Raw genomic sequence first — 20134 nt, forward strand, 5'->3', positions numbered from 1 at the left:
TCCCCATATTGCAGGCTTACATCCCTCAGACAAGGACATAACACTGACTTTCACAAGAACCCATGAGCCGCTCTGGCCTGCTACTTAGGTAGCTCTCAAGAAAGCAGCTTCTTGAATCAAAAATTCAGGTCTCCCACTCTCCCCTTCCTCATTTTTCAAGGATGGCTAATTCTCTTACTAACAAGCATTCATTTAAACTCCTATCTCTGTTTCATAGGGAGAAAAATATGATGGGAGGAAAGCGGATGTCTGGAGCTGTGGAGTCATTTTATTTGCATTGTTAGTGGTGAGTCATCATCCTTGCTACCTCCTTTAAACAGAAAAAACCCCCACAATGCTGATGTATTTCATGTTAAATCTACTGACATCATGTAAGTCTCTCCTGGGTTCCTTCTCTCTTTCTGTATCTCTCAGCTGCATCTTCTATCTGTCAGCATCCGTCCCAAAAGGGAATGCATGACAAATATTTTACTTCGCCTGTGAAGGGCTGCCACCCTGTACAGCAGAGCAGAGGGGATTGTGGGAAAGCTGCTTTCCTATATGCTCTTTGCTCTGTTATTGTGGGGCAGTGTTTTAAGAACCTGATTCAAAACTCACTGAAGTCAAATGGCCTCAGAGGGATAGGATGGTCAGGGTTGCAACTTCAGGACCGGGAGGAGCCTAGATTGCCCTTCACAGGATCAGGAAAGTGGTTTGGTTTAGTGTATTTTTTTAATTACATGTATCTGCATCTTGATTCAAATGGTTTTGTCAAGAACTGAGTGAAATGTAACAGCTGTGGTTCATGCCAATTTTGAGCCTCTGTAAACTGCATTTAGTGCAGTTGAGAATGTAGAATTGAGCCAAAAGTACCATGTTTCAACACAGATAATAATTCCTTTCCTGGCACCCAAAATATACTGTTTCAGAATTTGTCCCTGGCTCAGTGAAAGGTTCATGAGCTGCACAGAACTTGTTCTGAGTTACACAGATGGTCTGAAACCTCAAAACCAGACAAAAATTGTAACAAAACCTGAAATCAAGTGAGTTTTGCCTCTGTTCAGCTTTATAAAGGAAATCTGATTTGTACTCCCATAAGGAAGAAGTAGGTTGCCATAAGTGAAAAGTAGGATAGACTTAATGTGTATGAAATTATTTGTCTTGTTTGTAATATGTCAAATGATCATCTACAGTTACAAACAGCAAAACTCCTTGAGCCATATTCTGTTGTCCTTGCACAGTTATTATCCGGTTCCCTCTCAGGCAAACTTCTACTGAAATCCAGTGGGAGTTTGCCTGAGTGAAGAATGTGATTTGACCTTTTGAAACAACAGGAAAAAGAGACCGAGAAAAGCTGCCTGGGAGTTATCAGAGTGAGTACTCCATTCTCAAGAGGATGCCCTTCGAGATTTTGGACCTCACTGTCTCAGGAAAATGTTTTGGGTTGTTTCTAGGTATAAACCTGAGCCTTTAAAGCAGTTGAAACAAGCCAATCACTGATGCTCAGTGCCAAGCATCAGGTTAATTACATCAAGATAAACACCCACTAAAAGTCTTAGGCCATAATAGAAATTGCTAGTAATTAGCGGCCTTTAGTTGCTATGTCCAGGAAATGCTGCATTTTATCATGAATTATATTACATTAGCCAAAGTACCTAACTCTCAATATTGATTTTGCTTTCAGTCCTGAATAGTTATGAAGAACTAGGTAACTGGAGGGACTGGTAATGAATATGAGGCCTTTTGCTTCTAGGCCACTAGTTTGAACAAACACAGGTTGGTAATGACTGATGATTGTCAGCATCAAATGGGCTTTTGGTGGCTTCTGTAAAGAGATTTATTGGCCTCAGTCTGTTATATGCACCGGATTACCCTACACAAGCATTACATGCACTGAAGTAAATACAGTGTTGTCATAAATATAAAGGGAAGGGTAAACCCCTTTGAAATCCCTCCTGGCCAGGGGAAAGCTCCTCTCACCTGTAAAGGGTTAAGAAGCTAAAGGTAACCTCGCTGGCACCTGACCAAAATGACCAATGAGGAGACAAGATACTTTCAAAAGCTGGGAGGAGGGAGAGAAACAAAGGGTCTGTGTCTGTCTGTAGTCGTCTTGGCCAGGGACAGAACAGGAATGGAGTCTTAGAACTTTTAGTAAGTAATCTAGCTAGGTATGTGTTAGATTATGATTTCTTTAAATGGCTGAGAAAAGAATTGTGCTGAATAGAATAACTATTTCTGTCTGTGTATCTTTTTTGTAACTTAAGGTTTTGCCTAGAGGGGTTCTCTATGTTTTTGAATCTAATTACCCTGTAAGATATCTACCATCCTGATTTTACAGGGGGGATTTCTTTATTTCTATTTACTTCTATTTTCTATTAAAAGTCTTCTTGTAAAACACTGAATGCTTTTTCATTGTTCTTAAGATCCAAGGGTCTGGGTCTGTAGTCACCTAGGCAAATTAGTGAGGCTTTTTACCAAACCTTGTCCAGGAAGTGGGGTGCAAGGTTTTGGGAAGTATTTTGGGGGGAAGGACGCGTCCAAACAGCTCTTCCCCAGTAACCAGTATTAGTTTGGTGGTGGTAGCGGCCAGTCCAAGGATAACGGATGTAATATTTTGTACCTTGGGGAAGTTTTGACCTAAGCTGGTAAAGATAAGCTTAGGAGGTTTTTCATGCAGGTCCCCACATCTGTACCCTAGAGTTCAGAGTGGGGGAGGAACCGTGACAAGTGTAAACACTGACATTTAGAGCCTGGCTGTAAGAGTTGCTGAGAACCGGCAACTTGCATGGATTTGATGGGAATTGAGGACACAGCGCATCTACCAGGATCATGTCAGTAACTTGTGGGGAGAGAGATTCTCTGGTGAGACATGGGCTTGTGATAAAACCATATCATAGTTTCATCCAGTGGACCTCCAGAACCCTCAAGCTCTTAAAGCATCCTAATTCAATCCTGGGGCACACGGGAAAGAATCCTGGAATAATGCCGATGTCCCAAACAAACTCCTGGTTGATGACCCCAGAAAATAATTTACAGCTTTTAACCTACCCTGGAAACAGTAGTCTGCATTGAATCATTTCAGAACATCGCATGGCCGATGTTACCCTCTCTTACATCTCTGGAAGATGAGAGATAATGAACAATGTGACTGTGGTCACCAGTTGCAATCTGTGGACCACATTGTAATCAGTGCACACTTCAACTGTTTGCTGGTGGCATTTTGGACTTGTGACAAGCCACTTCCGAAGCCACACATTGACTCCCTATTCTGAACTTGGTTACTTGAACATTGCTGATCACCTCTCTGCTACTAAATGTTGAGTTGAATTTAAGTGGATCCCTGAGTCTTTTAAGAATTTGCCTGAGAAGGCAACATCATATTTTGCGTTCTATTTTATTCTCTTTTTATTTTTCAATTTTAATATAAAAAGCTGCCTCCAAGATTCTATTTCCGTGTTGGAAAAAGTAAAGCAATGCTAAGCAATTATCAACAGATGAAGAAGGTGTGCTTTACTTCTTATAATGGTGCAGTGACTTTCTTAATGTCCTTTTCTTTTCTTTTCTTTTCATCAAATTGCTCAACTTTCCACCTTTTACCCTCTCCCATTCCTCTTTTCTCCTCTCTCCCACCCACAATTCCTCCATCATATCCCTGCAGGGTGCCCTGCCATTTGATGACGACAACTTGCGGCAGTTGTTGGAGAAGGTGAAGCGGGGTGTGTTCCACATGCCGCATTTCATCCCTCCGGACTGTCAGAACCTCTTGCGGGGGATGATTGAAGTGGACGCCTCGAAACGTCTCACGGTAAGAGGGTATTCACTGCAAATCATCGGTATGTTTTCAGGACTTTCTCTCTATGGTTCTGTGTGTGGGATCCCCCCATCCCCTCTCCCTATATGTACTGTTGCACAATTAAAGTAACTCTCCACATTGCAGCTGCCCAAAGGCTCCTCTCCCTGAACCATGGATGAAGGGAGTGGATACAGGTTTGGGGAAGAAGCAGACTTCCTTCTCTTGCAAATGATGAGGGCATTTTAGTTTTGAATTGTTACTCTGCTTTGATTTTCCTTTGTATTGAAATGTGTACGTATTTACAATAAAACTCCCCTGCTGATGGCACTGCCAAGTGGTTGGTATATTTTGGAATCAGCCTTGGAACTCTGGCTCCTCAGCTTAGCAAACTGGGTTTGGCATAGAAGTGATGTACTATTAGAGGGCCAGGACTGCCCTTTCACCCCTTCCTGGTGTAAGGTCATCATCTCTTGCACTTCTGGGTGAAGCAATGGTTCATGCATTGTAGACTCAGGAATCTCATGGTGCACTGCATTGTATCCTGGGTGCATTATAGTGTCCTCTGGCAGCCTGGATACCAGGTTCTTGGAACCATATCTTCTAGAGTCCTTATGCTTTGTGTGGTAGGCTGTGGTACCCTGTGCCCTGGACACATCATGTTGAGCCACCTGGGATTCTGCACCCAAGCTGAGTTCCACCACTCCCTCAGAGACCTTGCCCCCTGAATGCGTTGGAATGATCATGTCCGTCACTGATACCATGTTAATGTTTTGGGGTATTTTGAAAATTTAGCAATAACAATAATTTTGAAGAGCAAGATTGCTTGCTATTCAGTAGAGGTTTCTGGCTCTATGGGTATTCTGGCCTTTATAAATCACATTGTCAGTCCCCGGTGATGATTTTATACAGATTTACTAAGCTCGCAGATTCTGAGTGGGAGTATGTATAAAGAAATGCAAATTTAAAACTCCTCCTGGTTCTTCATTCTGCTAAAATATTTATAAATAAACTCTCCTCCGATCAGTGCTTGGCGCCTCTGCAGAGACTGCTAACAGCAGAATCAGTCTGCACTGGCTGCGATGATGGCTTTGGGAAGTAGACACCTGTCTGTTAGGAAGTAACGGAACTCCTCCTACCTCCAAATTCCTTACCAAACCAGGTCATGTTCCATTCGGTGAGCCAGAGGTGAAAAGCTTTGTATATTCTTACTCATATCCTTCCTGAGCCATCCTTCCCCTACAAATGAGTAAAGCAGGCCAAAAAATTTTCAAACAAAAATGTTCGTTTATTGAAACCAGGCCATTTTTCTAAAAAAAAAAAAAGAAAGTCTAACAAATTGTCAACATTTTTCATTTTGTGTGTGAATTTCATGCCTTTTTTCTATAATTTAATTGAAAGCATTATCAAAACAGTAATCAAACCTATATTTTCAATAAAAATCGGGGGGGGGAACGGGGGGGAGGGGAAATTGGAGGTTTTTTAACAGAAAAATGACTTGGTTAACACATTCAAACAAAAGCAATTTGGAAAGAGGATTTTTTTCCAAAAATAGGCATTTTTCAGCTGCATAAGGCCCTGATCCTGCAGCACTACAGGCAGTGGGAGCTTTGGCATAGAGAGGAAGGATGGCTCAGTGGTTACAATGCTAGCCTGAGACTTGGAAAACACAGCTTCAATTCCCCGCTCTTCCAGAGACTTCCTGTATTGCCTTGGGCATGTCACTTAGTCTCTCTGTGCTTCAGTTTTCTATCTGTAAAATGAGGATAACAGTACTTCCTTACTTCACAGGGGTGTTGTGAGGATAAATGCATTAAAGATAAGGCACTCAGATACTAAGGTAATGTAAATACCTGAGATAGATGGCATGCTATTCATTTAGGGATTGATCTGTCTAGTGTGTCTTTTGCATACAAAGATTACTAGCTTGTTTAGGAGTCCACCACAAAGCTGAACAGTTAAAATGTTCATACTTTCCTTATAAAGGAAATATTAAATAATGGACTCTCCAATCTAGCAGAGAAAGATATAACACAGTATAACACAATCCAATGGCTGCAAGTTGAAGCTAGACAAACTCAGACTGGAAATAAGGTGTAAATTTTCACCAGTGTGGGTAATTAACCATTGGAACACCTTACCAAAGGTCATGGTGGATTCTCCATCATTAACAATTTTAAAATCCATATTGGATGTTTTTCTGAAAGTGATGGTCTAGGAATTGTTTGGGGGAAGTTCTCTATTCTGAGTTATACAGGTCAGGCTAGAGGGTCACAAAGTTCCCTTCTGGGCTTGGAATCTATGAAAAGGTCATGGTTCCAGTGAACTGAGGGTGATGAACCAGGTATCTGACACTAGACCCTCTTCAGTGTGTCAGGGCTTTAGGTTCACCTTTGAACCAAGCTCATTTTATAGGGCTGTCTCTGAATTTTCGGCATTATTTAATGCAGCAAAGCATATGCGATAAAGGAGGAAAAACGGTTAAAGTCATTCTGGAGTGACTCACTCCTCATCCTGATCAAAAAGCAAAGCTGCTATTTTCATTTTTCCATAGGAAAAAGCAAACAGGTCTGATGTACATTGATAGACGGTATCTTGAGGACAGGGAATAAGAATATGAAATGAATTTATTCAAGAGATAAAAGCTGCCAGGGGTGGGGGACACCACAGAGCTCTTCTTTATGGGACACAATCTGTATTTTCATTATTTTGGGGGCTCTCAATTTGCTGTCCCCACTGTCTGCTGATGGCACACTTGTCTTTCCATTGTGTTAGCATCTTCATCACTTAGACAGCCATATAAAAGGGATCTGTCTGTTTATTGCACTATGGCTAGGATGTCAATTTCATTCTAAGGAGAGAGCTGGATTCCATGTTAGTTGTGGTCCATAGAGCAACGTAGAAATGTAGGACTACGTGCTACCCCCAATTCACAGCAGATCTCCCACTCACGCCATGCCATATCAGCCAAGAATATGGCTGATATGTAGTAACAAATTTTGAAACTATTACTATTATTTATAATTTGTTCAGTACCTTAATGTCATATTCACCATTGCTCAGTAGGAAAATATGGTCACCCACAGGAGTGCAACTATTTTTGCCCTTTTTACCCCTTCTCTCTCTGTTTTGCTCCTTCTCCCTTATCTTCTGTCTCACTTCTTTTCTTCCCAATGCAGTTTCCTTCTGTACAGCAATTCCCACTTCGCACAGGGCTTCACACTCACTCCCTTCCCCATTCCATCTGCTAAAATGATCAACAACAAAAGACAGGTTTCAGAGTAGCAGCCGTGTTAGTCTGTATTCGCAAAAAGAAAAGAAGGACTTGTGGCACCTTAGAGACTCCTAACAACAAAAGAGTTAATGTTGACATTTAAACTGCCATCATTGGGCTGTAGCGCCAAGTCCCCATTAGGATGAATGGAAGGTGGGGCAGTTCACATCTCTGAGATTTAGGAAGATATCACTGCCTGTTTACACACCCTTGAGCGGAGCTCTGGGCTGGGGATTGGGGTGCAGGAGCAGGAGCAAGGTGCAGGTTCCAGCCGGGAGGTGCTTACCACAGGCCGCTCCCGATTGGCAGTGCAGCGGGGCTCAAGCAGGCTGCCTGCCTGCCGTGGCCCCATGCTGCTCCCGGAAGCAGCTGGCTGCTGGCACGTCTCTGCGTGCAGCCCCTGAGGGGGGGAGGGGGCAGCGGGTCTCCTGCCAATGGGAGCTGCAGGGACAGGTGCTGGGGATGGTGGCAGCACGCGGAACTGCTTCACCGCTCCCTCCCTTCCCCCAGGGGCTGCACGCAGAGACATGCCAGCAGCCAGCCACTTCTGGGAGCGGCGTGTGGCCACGGCAGGCAGGCAGCCTGCCTGAGCCCACTGCGCCGCTGGACTTTTAGCAGCCCGGAGATTGCGATCGACTGGCCGAAGCTCCAGGATCAACAAGTCGATCGCGATCAATGGGTTGGTGACCACTGTTATAGATGGTCTCGTAGTTAAGTCACTGGGAAAGTCACTTTAATTTCTCTCTGCCTCAGGTCCCCGTCTGTAAAGTGGGGGAATAATGATATTCCCTTTGTCTGTCTTGTTTATTTAGACTGCAAGTTTTTCAGGGCAGGGACTGACTGTGTGTGTATATACAGCACCTGGCACAGGAGGGTCCAGACCTTGGTCAGAATATCTAGGGCTTCCCTCTGCCCTCAGTTTGAGTTCCGTTTGTCCACGAAAGCCCATATTTTAACGTGATACAACAGAGTAACGCTTGGGACATAAAGCTATTTTTGAATATAGAAGGGACTTGGTAAATGAGTTGGCCTATTAAAAGGGTCAGTTTACGGCACATCAGGGTTTGAAACTTTGCCTCCTTTGTGGCTGAGTCAGATTGGGAACTCTTGCACTAGCGCAAATTAGAGATGGGCCAAACCAGCAGCCCCCACCCCAAGATCCACAAACTTTTGGGAGTTCAGATTTGGATGAGAATTTTGCAGCTCTGGCCCGTCACTGACACTAAGGCAGTTGATGTGCTGAGCCGCTGCCTCTCACGCTGCCAATATTGTCTCATTGGTTCCTTCTGTCTGTATCCAGCTGTTGTCTCTTGTCTTGTACCTAGAGAGTAAGCTCTTGGGGAGGACCTTGACTAGGGCTTCTAGGTGCTACTGCAGTACAAATAATCAGAATAATTAATTATGAGGGTGCATTTTTTCTGTAAAGCTTTGGTATTGGGAAATCCCACCCCCTTCCCAGGGCCACCATTAAAGCATGAGGAAGCCTCCACTAGCTCTGTGAATGTAGAGGTTGTTTTTGTTGTTTTAGAGTTGGTTTCTTGCGGCAAGTGCCTGCAGTGGAGAGGAGATATGGGGACAGAGCATTTTTACAGCCTTCGTATAATGGCATTACATTCGGGGAAACCCCTGTGAGAACAGTGAGAAGATCCCTGTGGGAAGAGCTATTAAATGCTTTTGTCACTTAAAAGCATTTAAACATTGTGTTTAAATGATGGCAGAAGGAGTGAGATTAACTCCCACTGTGGTTCACCCTCCCCTACACTGCATCCTAAAAAGCCTGCAGTCTTCTCCTTGTCAAAACCAATCGCCCTCCCATAACCCCTCCTGTCACTTTAATGCAGATGAAAAGTAACAAAGCATTAATTAATTACCTTAAAAAAAAAAAGGCAGTGAAGATGTTGGCATCAGCAAGCACACTTGTATGGTATCATAATAACAATTCAATGCAAATCAGAATAGCGATTGTTTTTGTAAAGCACCTTTCATGCTTGGAAAAAAGAAGAGGAGTACCTGTGGCACCTTAGCGACTAGGTGCCGCAAGTACTCCTCTTCTTTTTGCAAATACAGACTAACACGGCTGCTACTCTGAAACCTTTCATATTCGGGGCATCCCAAAGTGCTTTACAATAATTATTTCAATATGGGCAGCGCTGCAGTTGTGTGGACAAACAGCAGCCATTGTGCGCTCAGTGATAGCTCTCACACAGTTTTGGATCTGTTTTTATGGCAAATGCAAAGTGCTGTGGGATCTTTACCTTATATTGGAATGGCTAGCAGAGCAGACCTCTGTTTAATGTCTCATCTGAAGGTCCTCTTACCGGGACATGAACTTGTGACCCCCTCTGACTGGGAAACTGAAGTGATGTTGCTGGAGCCATACTGACATGTCTGCTTAGCACAGCCACCTGAGGACAACAGAGACAGAAAGGCCTGTAAAAGAAACAGGCATGAAAGAGACTTGAACATATCTTAGCCACATCATCTGCCTTCCGTCTGAAATTATTAATAGCTACCCGTTCCCTAGGGTGTATATTATGTACTGGTGGAGTATATGCATCCTGTGGGAGTCATCCATGTGAGATGGCAGCTGTTGCAACAATGTAAAGGGGACTTGTACAACAGGGCCTTCTATAAGTATACATGGTGATTGGCCATGTTAAATCCTTGCTGTGGAGCTCTGGGAGGGAAATAGGAAACAGGGAAGGTGTACAAACTGAACTGTCTTTTTAGTCTGTGTTTGTACAGGACAGAGGGGTCCTGGATCAGTTCTGGAGCTTCTAGGCACTGCTGTAATACTAACAGTAAACATTAATTAATACATACGGCTATCTTCTAGATATCTTCTATCTTCTATCTCCCCTGGCTAAGAACCCATGGTCTAGAACATGGTGGTGTGTATGAATTAATTAATTCAGGGGGCAGCTCCCAAATAGGTATCAGGATGTCATGACCCTGCCCTTACCAAAGGCTAAATGGGAGAGGATTTTTGGTGAAGGGGACATAGTATGGAAAAGGTTGAAAGCCACTACTGTTAAGTGCACATCACCTACTCCAACATAACAGGAGGAACAAACATGACTCTTCTCCTTTTTGAGCCCAAACACCTGAGCTCCAGTGATTGAAAAACTCCAGGTGATAAGTGGAGGCAGACTCACCTACTCTTCTCGCTGTCACACTGGCATGGCTGCTGCTTCTGCTCTGTGGTGGTGAAAGGGAGGATGGGGAATCCAGTTGGAACCTTTTGTGTGAAGATGGTATTCGCTGGTTAGAAGCAGCAGGCTTAACCCTTCCTTTCTCAATTCTAAAGAAGGTCATTCATCTCTCTTAGCTACTCTTCCACCCTCCCGTCAACTGTGTTTCTTTCTTGTCCTCAGATTCTAGGAAAACCCCTGTCACACTTAACAAACCCTCTCGTACACAGTCAGCCTGTGCTCTGCTGGGCTTTCCAGGGCGAGGAGCCATTGTTATATAACATACAAAAACCTCGGTTTCCTCTTTCTCTCTGTCAGTCTCCTTCTCTCTGTCTCCAAGCATCTGTCTGTCCCTCTCTCTCTTTGGCTTGCCAGTTCTCATTAGCCTGGAAATGAAGTGGAAAGTAATAAGGGCAGGACAGCTGTCTCCGTTCTTGCTGACCGGTTTAATGGGCCTCTGATTTCATCTTATAGACATTATGTGAGCTTCCTTCCAGCTCTCCCCTGCCTCTCACTGATACACTGCTGGAGCCCATGAGTGTACAGGGCACACATTTGCGCACACACAGACACACACACACAAAGGTTCCTCATGTGGTACAGTCTTTTGGCATCTGCAAATGGTCTTTTCCTGCTAGGATGCTGCTGCAGACACACAAGCTTAGATTTGCTGTAGGGGTATATCTGAGCAGGGCTTGTTCTCTCTGTTGATTAGGGAGAAGGGTTCAACACTTCACTTCTGGAAGAGTGACTTTTTCCTGTGCTCAGAAAAAATGTAGGCACCACAAAACAGCCCCTGGGGCCTGTCTTCTGTAGGCAGACGTCTCTACTCTCAAACTTTGGTAACTGGCCAGTCCTCCACTGTATTTATCATTGTCTGTCCAGCACCACAGTCATAGCAACCACTGTCTCACCATTCCCCTGGATGTAGCATGTAGAGAAGGGTCCCTGACTGCAGTGGAAATGGTGTTGCAGGACCCAAGTCCAGCAGAGGAGATTGGAGTCTGGAAGACTTGTGCAGGGGCACTAAATTATATTACCATAAACTCACTCCACTTTGCCTTGATGAAGCTGTTATAATGAACAAATGTGGCCCACCTGGAGTGGGCCTTGGTAGAAATCAAGCTGCACAAATCTCACATTGCCTTCACTTTACTTACCTTTGTGAACATATCTCTTGTCTCAAAGAAAAAACAAATCCTAGAAGAAAAGAAGCTGGGGTTTGGAGTGTCAGCACCATCCTGTAGGCAGGCATATGTCGATAGCAGGTTTTGGCTGACTTCAATTGGATTATGCGCCTCTTAGCTTATTTTTCAGAGCACTTGCCTGTAAACCTAGTGGAAGCTGGGTTCTACACCCACCCTGTGGATCAGTCATTATGGCCTGTGTGCCTCCCTACATTTCAGGAGATACATTATGGCCTCCCTGTGACTGTGTCTATAGCTATTTTAAAAAATAAACTTTATACCAGTGCCTGGTGATTCCTGCTCCTTTGTTCTTGGTGCCCCAAGCGACAGGCCCGTTTGGAATTGGGCAGGTGAGCCAGCAGATGCTTTGTATGCAGTGTAAAACTCCCATCATTTGGGTGCAGTAAGATAATTGCACCAGGGCATCACAGCTGAGATTCATACTTCTGGACTCTGAGGAGGGTGACCTAAGCCCAACTACAGGCAACCCGCATATTTGGTTGCTTTATGCAGTTTTCCTGTTTTTTGCTTTTTGTTTTTTTGCTGTACTAACTCCTTGTTTTCTCTTTCTTTGTAGCTAGAACACATTCAGAAACACATATGGTATATGTAAGTAACATTTTTAAAAATCTTATTTACTGTCTTCAATATTAGTGCTGTTACAGGGAGCTGGTAATCTAGAAATCTATGAAATGGATTGACTTGAAATCTGTGAAATGGATTGACTTGGATGATATGAAAACAGCTTCCATACAGGCATAGGCCAGGAGGTAAATGAGGGAACATCCAGTGAAGATGAAGTTTTAGCCTATGCAGTGAATACAGTCTCCTGTATGTAGATTCAGGCTAGGGACTCTCATATACAGGAAAAACCTGTGTGACAATAGTTTGAAATGGGCCCTGTTTAACTGTCTGCCACTTTCCATACCAACAAATTGCTGGTTTTTTTCTGAATGCACTGTGTCTGAGAGGGTAATTCCTGGGTGAACAGCAAGGGATTAGTAGACACACTTACCTGGATACCCAAGTAACTGCAGGGAATCCCTAGCAAAATCTTAGTAAAACCCTCTTGACAGGCAGACTTTCATGGGTTCCTCTCTGGCATTTGTGGCTTTTCTCCAAATAGGGGGAATAATAAGAGACATTATTAGAAAATAAGCTTTTGTAAACAATCACCTTCTACTTCATAGGCCTTCTTCCCCCTTCTTTACACTGAATTAAGAGGCTGGCTTATGACCTCATAACCTGCTGATGAGCGATTGTTCCATGGCTTGACTGACAGCAGCAGTCTCACGCCATGGAAAAAGAAGTCTATAAGAAAAGGCCATTCCCTTCTCATGATCTGAGTGCGTGGAAGACTGTTGGCTTTTTAAAGTGACCTTGCATTTTTGTATAACTCTAATAGTCCTTCATGAAACACTGATAAATAGGACTTTTTCTTTTTACTGATGATATCCCAGTAAGACTAAAAAATAATCCTTTGCAAGTGATAAACAAGAAGGTGGTGCTTTGTTACACACCTCTGGGAGGTCAGCACATCTGGAAGTTCCTTGTGGGTATGCTATAGAAAGCTAGGTCTTGATAGCCTTGCCACCACTGCTTACGAGATGTTTTGTAGGATGCTGTTTATTGTTCCTGTCAGTCATTTTATTTTTTAAGCCTTTCGCCAGGAGACAGCCTCTTAATGATTTTTCCTATGATTTTATTGTATGGGCATTATTCATGCACTGGGCTTAGTTGACTTCCATGGGAGTTGAGGATGTTCAGCAATCTGCAGGATCACATGTTTTGTTGCTAGCTGGCCTGAAATGGTGTAGCACTGTGTCCACAGCTTTTTCAAGCTCTCTGGAGTCGTCAGTTGACACGATGCTTTTTTAATATCCAGGAAGATTTTGGGTTTTATAACCGAAAGTTGGTTTGTTTGTTTGTTTTAAACCCTCACTGATGATCGTAGGCCAAATTGAAAAAAGAATTTAGTGTTATTCTCCCACGCTGTGTCCTCAAGCCAAATCCCACCCCCTGAGATTCCAAACTAAAATGTTGCTTGCGATTGATTGTGCAGATGTTCATAATATGATCATCCCACTTGTTTCTGGCATGCTCTGTATGGAATGACATTAGCTGATTGACATCCCTTTTCCTTCTTTCTTGCATGCTTGGATCTGAAATGAAAGTCTTAGGAGTTAAATTAAATTTTTATGATCATTTATATTTTCATAGTAAAGCGTAAGTGTTAACTCCCCACTGAGATTTAAACTGTTCATACCTCACGAATCTATCGTTTCAGATTATCTGCGCACTCAGAAAGATAACACTGCATCACTTTAAACAAGAGTCACAGTTTCAAGGTTTTACTTTGCAGCCTTAAAAGTTAGGCTATTTTCTTTTTCAATGAGGGCCCAATTCTCCACTAACTTGCACCTAATGTAGTCATTTTCACCTGTGTAAATGGAGCATAAAACTCTACCATTCTGATCGGGCAGCGTTTATTGTCCTCTTTGCACTCACTTTGCATGGTCTATCGATGCTAACAAGAAGAGAGTGGCTGTAGACAGAATTGTGTAAAGACCACAAGCTTTGCGAAGCACTTTAAGCTTCTATCCATTTGATTTAATGCACATTACAATCCAATATAAAACCTTTATTCACGGCCATGGATAGTTTAAGATTGCCGATGAATAACTTGAAACTTGTACTCAGTGCTTGAGAAGCAGTTTCACTTAATTCTTGAAATGGATACTCATGGTCATGTTAATCTATGAAAAACATTTACTTGTAGTTAAGAATAATCATGCACCTGCACGTGTAGACAGACAGACAGAGAGAGAGAGAGAGACACACACACACACATATGCCCTGAAAGTTCCTGGAGCACAAGCTCCTTCAAAAGAAAGTACCCACTCACCAAGCTGTCACATATTGGTCCAACTTGCCTCCTATTAATGTGATAGTCAACGGACTCAAGTGTAGGTTTCAGAGGGTTTTTTTTTTTAATTGAGATACGTTTTCCAAAATGCAGCTAGATTTTGTGACAGAAAATTTTTGACTCAGAACATAGCTTGCCGAAAATCAGCAGATGAGCATCATTCTTTTCACCTTTGCCAATAAACCAAATGGATGGATGAGATGAGCTATCATGGCACACCCAGAGCTGCAGAATCCTGTAACACTTTGTCGGCTACTTCCTGGCTGAGAAGGAGCTAGGTTTACTAAAAAAAAATGGGAAAATAATGGTACCAATTCTGATTTGATTAGCACCTGCATAATTCCACTGAGTTTACAAAGGAGTAAGTGAGATCTGAATCAAACTCACTGTGCGTATCAGTGAGATACAAGTTAGAAAATTTGTGAGAAGGTTTAAAAAGCCTACCATGAGTTGGAATCATGTCCATTGCATGTACCATCACTCATAAGGGTGGAAGTATTTGTAAAGCAGCATTACATTCAACTGGTCTTTTAAAAAATATGTGCGATTTATAGCAGTCATCCTGTGACATGCATGTGAGCTGAAGTGCAACAAAATTTGTCATTTGCTCCAGACGGGGAGGAGAACAGACAGTATGGTAATGCCAGTCATAGCACAGAGCTGGTGATTTTCATTACCTGAAGCAGTGAAAGCCTTGCAGGTGATGTTCAGTTTCATCATAGATTTTTTTATTTACTTCATGAAGGAGTCTGAAAGTCTATGAGTACATATACAGCCTGACTTTGTCTGATCATGATCATGTTCAGGTCACAAGGAGAGGGCATTCCACAGTGCACAAAAGATAACCACCAGTGCTCTGTAGGCATGGCTCATTGCCTGCCATAAACTCTAATGTAAATGAAGATTTGCGATGGCACGCTGCAAGAGATTAGGGATCCTAGCTGGAAATGCAAATTCTCCGGTGATTCTGAAAAATATTCATTTCTTTTTCATCCCTGTTAATTACACTGAGGTTATCTGCTTGTAATACAATGAATGTTTAACTGAGCCAATCCTAACAGTAAGGAACTTCAGGCAGATGAAACAAAAGCCACAGCTGCCTAAGAGCTCAGTCCTGCAGGCACCTACTACTGGGTATAGGACTTGATCCCACATAGCTCACTGAAGTCAATGGCAAAATTTTCATTGACTTTAATGGTTGAGGGTCAGAGACACAGTGCTTACGTATTTACTGCTCGAGGGCTAGATTCTGATAACCCTTCCGCTCCTTGGACAATGACTTACTCCAGGAGTAGTCCCATTGAAATGATTGGGACCGCTCATGGAGTAAGGTATTCTGATCAGAATCTGAGGATCAGAATTGTGGTACCCTTAGTCATGCTGAGGAGTACCTTACTCCACAAATAATCCCATTGACTTCCAAAGGATTTTTAGGTGGAGTAGGACTCTACTCAGCCAGAGGAATGGGGTCAGAATCTGGCCCTGAATGAGTAGTCTCCATGAAGTCTGATCCTATTTACACCAGTGAAAATCCAGAGGGCAAGATTCTGTTTCCTTTACTTGTGTTAAGTAGTCCCTTATTCCACAGAGAGAGCCACTGAAATAAATGGGACTACTCACTGTAAAGGATATAGAATCTGGTCCACGTTGATTTAGCATTATGCTGTATCTGTCCCCAGTGAAACTACTGATGGTAGTAAGTATTACGGGCTAGATGGTGACACCCTTACTCACACGGCTAGCAGTGTCTCACCTCTGTTTGACTTCATTGACTCACAGAGTAGCCCCCCATTGACAGTCCCATTGACTTCACTGGGATTATTTGAGTAACGGCTCACTCACGTGAGTAGAGGCTTCACAACCCGGCAGTAAACACTTGCAGGATTAAGCCTTGAGTGTGTTTTGTGTAAACTGGCTTTAGCTGTATCTGCTGCACTGCATCTGTTGAGTACTCTTTTTCCAAGGTTAAAAATGGTTACACCAAGATGGGAGAGAGAGTAAGAATCCCTAGGAAGTCTTTCCAGGTGCGTCCAATGATCTACGGTAACACCTCCAGTCTGTGAACCACTGCAGAGGATACATCTTTGAAATGAATTTTAGCCACCTCAATGGGCTGGATCGGCACCTTACCACTTGCACTGACCAAGGTGCAGTGCATAGCTGCACTGCCCCAGCACACAACAGAGGCTGAATTGTGGCTCTGAGTCTCACAGTTCAGTCTCTGCTTTGCCCTTGCTCCCTGCGGGGAAGTAAGTGGTACCTGCCCTTTTCCTGGCACAGCTTGCTCCCTACTCAGCGCTGTGTTCCGCTGCTCTGGCTGGTGCCTTGAGGAGTGGAACCTCTCTCCACTCACCTGTTCGGCCCTACCATGGCTGCCATCTCCTGTGCATTGTGACCTGCAATGGAGGTAGCCCATCCAGGGACTAAGCGTGCACCTGGCCCCCCCCATCCCTCTCCTGTGTAGATGCATGGATCAGCACAAGCCTAGAATGGGTTAAATTGCGTGACTATTTGTAGAACATGTTTGGATTATTTCCTCTAGCATCAAAGGGAAAATTCTGCCCACGACTCCACATGCTGCAAAGGGCACGGAGGGACATTTGGTGCAAGTTCCTGTAGCCCACAATGGGGAGTCTGTGCCACATGTGAATCCACTGCCCATGTCCCTCCTCTGCATAAGGAAGGGAGACCACCATACAAAAAGGCTACTATAGACCTCAGGCCGCTATGGCATCCATAGAGCCTCTCAAGAAGGTTCAGGATTTTTTCCTGCCCAACTCCTGCAAGAACCCCAGCACCAAGTCCATCTGTCTGAGCTTGGTGCAGGTTGCAGGATTCGATGCCCTGTGAATGAACTCAAAGGATGCTCGATGTGCTTGCACTTTATATTATTCAGTCTCCTGGATCTGGAATGAAACCTTGGCGTGTTATGTATAGCCAGAGTTTTTTGTTGCAGTGAATAATCAATATTTCCTGCTTCTAGTGAATGAAATGAGGCAATTATGTAAGAAGCTTGTTTTAGTCACCTTTTAAAAAGTGTTGTGCTTCTCTTACTGATTGCTTTTGTATTCCCAGCTCTGCCACTGACCAGCTGTCTGACCTTGGGCAAGTCCTTTGGGCCAGAATTTTCAAATGTGGGTGTCTAAACATAGGTATCTAACAGTACGTCTACACGGCAATAAAACATTTGTGGCTGGCCCGTATCCCTTGACTCGGGCTCACGGGGCTCGGGCAGTAGGCTATAAACTTGCAGTTAGATGTTCAGGCTCAGGCTAGAGACTGGACTCTGAGATCCCATGAGGGGAGCGTGTCCCAGAGCCCAGGCTCCAGCCTAAGACTGAATGTGTTCACTGCAATTTTATAGCCTTGCAAGCCCAAGTCAGCTGACACAGGCCAGCTGAGGGTTTTTTATTGCAGTGTAGACACACCCTAAGAGTGTATTTAGGCACCTAAATAAAGAGCATGGTTTTTAGAAAGTGCCTAGCACCTTCCTCTAAAAATCAGGCCTATTTAAGATTTCTCAGGTTGGGCACCAGAAAATTGAGGTACCCCAAATCACTTTAGAAAGTTTGGACCCCTATAGGACTGCTCTGAAGCTCATCTCTGTTAAAATTAGGGATGGGTGATATCAACTTCTTCACAGTTCAAACTTTGGGAGGAAATTGTTCAACTTCACTTAGCCCAAGGTCTGATCTGCTCATGACACAGCAGCACCTCTAAGTGGAGTGATTTATAACTGTATGGTATCAGGACGCTAAGCAGCTGATAGTTCTTTTAGGGTTGGTACGATGGGAGCTCTTACTGCCTTTCTGCCCAAACAGGGAAGTTTCTCATTAAAGGCCCAATCCTGCAAGATGCTGATTACTCTCAGCTCCCATTGAATGTGTTCTGAAGGAAATTTCTCTCAGCCTTGCAAGGCCAGACTTCTCAATGGAATGTTGACACTCTTTTTCCATCTGTTGTTTTCGCCTCTGTCTCAGAGCAAGGGTTTCACTTGTTGTTCACCTCTCTCTGTCTGTCTCTGTCTCTTTCTCTCTCAATTGCAGAGGGGGTAAAAATGAACCAGAACCAGAGCAACCAATTCCTCGAAAGGTGCAGATTCGTTCTCTCCCTTCCCTGGAGGACATTGATCCAGACGTGTTAGACAGCATGCACTCCTTAGGCTGTTTCCGCGACCGAAATAAACTCTTACAGGACCTGTTGTCGGAAGAGTAAGCAATCACTCAATCTTAACATCGGTTTGGTGTCGGAGGGTTAGAGGGGATTACCAATGGGATATGGAGCCTTTTACTTCTAGAGCACAGATACGAACATGGCCCCGACAGGGAGGGACTGAAAGTCATTTCTCCTGCCCTGGCTGTTCAGTGAAAATGAGTTGGGAGGAAGGGGGAGGTCTCAGTGTACTCCTTAAAGCATAGGTGCCCCCTTATCACATAAATTACCATTGCAACTGGCATCCTTGTTAGGGAGATATGGTGGGTAGAATTACCTCTCTCAACCTCCATAGTTGATCTCTGCAGGTGAGGACTCACCTGCATGGGCAGGACAGCATAGGGAATTCGCACTGTTACTGCCTGCGCTATGCCTGCATCTGTTGGTAAATAAAATACTTCAGTTTCCAGAGCTCTGCCAGCTTTCCTAAGTGTTATGAGGGGTCGTCTAGTGGGCAACAGACTAGGATCCAGGAGATCTATCTTCAGTTCCTGACTCAGACACAAACTTCCTGTCCGGGCTTGGGCCATTCACTTATATTTACCCTGTGCCTCAGTTCCTCATCTGTAAAATGGTGGTACATCTGCCTTCCTCAGTGGGGCCTTGGGAGGATCAAATCTATTGATGTTGTCAAGGCACTCAGATACTATGGTGCCGGGGGCCAGATAAGGAAAGAGATCATTAGATTTGGGTTATTTAGAACATTTGTAACTGTTGTGTTTGATGGGGGAAGGGTAATCTGCATTTTTTTTCTCTGTGGCATCTGCAGCAAGTTAGAAGGTTTCTTCCTTCATTTATTGTTTTCAGAGAAAACCAAGAGAAAATGATTTATTTTCTTCTCCTTGATCGGAAAGAGAGGTATCCCAGTCATGAGGATGAGGACCTGCCCCCTCGGAATGAAATAGGTATTTCAAACATGGTCCCAGTCATTTTTGACCCATTTCAGTCTGTCCCTCTTGGCTTTATCTTCCTACTGTTGGCATTCGCCCTCCCCTTTCCCACTGAAACAGGATACGATAGTACAAATGTTCTGTGAGGCTCCAGCAACCTGGGGAAGTCAGCTCTGCTGTTGAGCTAAAAGTAAAGGGTCTGCTTCTCAGCTACACTAAGGCCCTTTTACACCTCTCTGGCAGTGTAACAGGCCTTCGTATTTACTTTACACTGCCAATGTGGTGTAAAGGAGCTTTAGTTAACTGAGAATTCAGAGCACAGACTAGAGTTTAGACCATCTCCATCATTTGAAATGTAAGCACAGAAAGAGGGGCAGTTAATCAATGAGACATGGTATCTTTTTCTGCTCAGTATCTGGTCCCTTAGGTCCCAGTCTTCTCTAGGCTTAGTTTTACACGTGCAGGTATCCCCAGTAAAGTCAATAGAATTGCTCACATGTGTACAGGTAAGTATGCAGGATCAGGGTCTTTCAAGGAAATGACAGCAGTCACCTCTTCCTGAACATCCGCAAATCCACTCTAAATGTTAAAAGCAGGTAAAACAAACAAAAATCTGAAAAATTGGAAACTTAAACTTTGCGATAGAGCTGGTCACAACATTGGGGAGGGTTGTGAAAATGTCAGT

General features: G+C 43.7%; 1 protein-coding gene across 9 annotated transcripts in view; it reads left to right on the top strand.

Annotated features, from left to right (window-relative positions):
• The window catches only part of BRSK2 (BR serine/threonine kinase 2), a 427682-nt gene that overhangs the window by 349379 nt on the left and 58169 nt on the right, over nucleotides 1–20134 (top strand). For all 9 annotated transcript variants that reach the window (XM_078853168.1, XM_073347202.2, XM_073347203.2 and 6 more), the window contains exons 7-11: nucleotides 218–286; nucleotides 3638–3784; nucleotides 11999–12030; nucleotides 18394–18558; nucleotides 19367–19464. In XM_078853168.1, the coding sequence (XP_078709294.1) occupies nucleotides 218–286; nucleotides 3638–3784; nucleotides 11999–12030; nucleotides 18394–18558; nucleotides 19367–19464 (511 nt within the window). The remainder of the gene's footprint in view (nucleotides 1–217; nucleotides 287–3637; nucleotides 3785–11998; nucleotides 12031–18393; nucleotides 18559–19366; nucleotides 19465–20134) is intronic.

Source organism: Lepidochelys kempii, chromosome 6 (assembly GCF_965140285.1).
Source record: "Lepidochelys kempii isolate rLepKem1 chromosome 6, rLepKem1.hap1, whole genome shotgun sequence".
Lineage (NCBI taxonomy): Eukaryota > Metazoa > Chordata > Testudines > Cheloniidae > Lepidochelys > Lepidochelys kempii.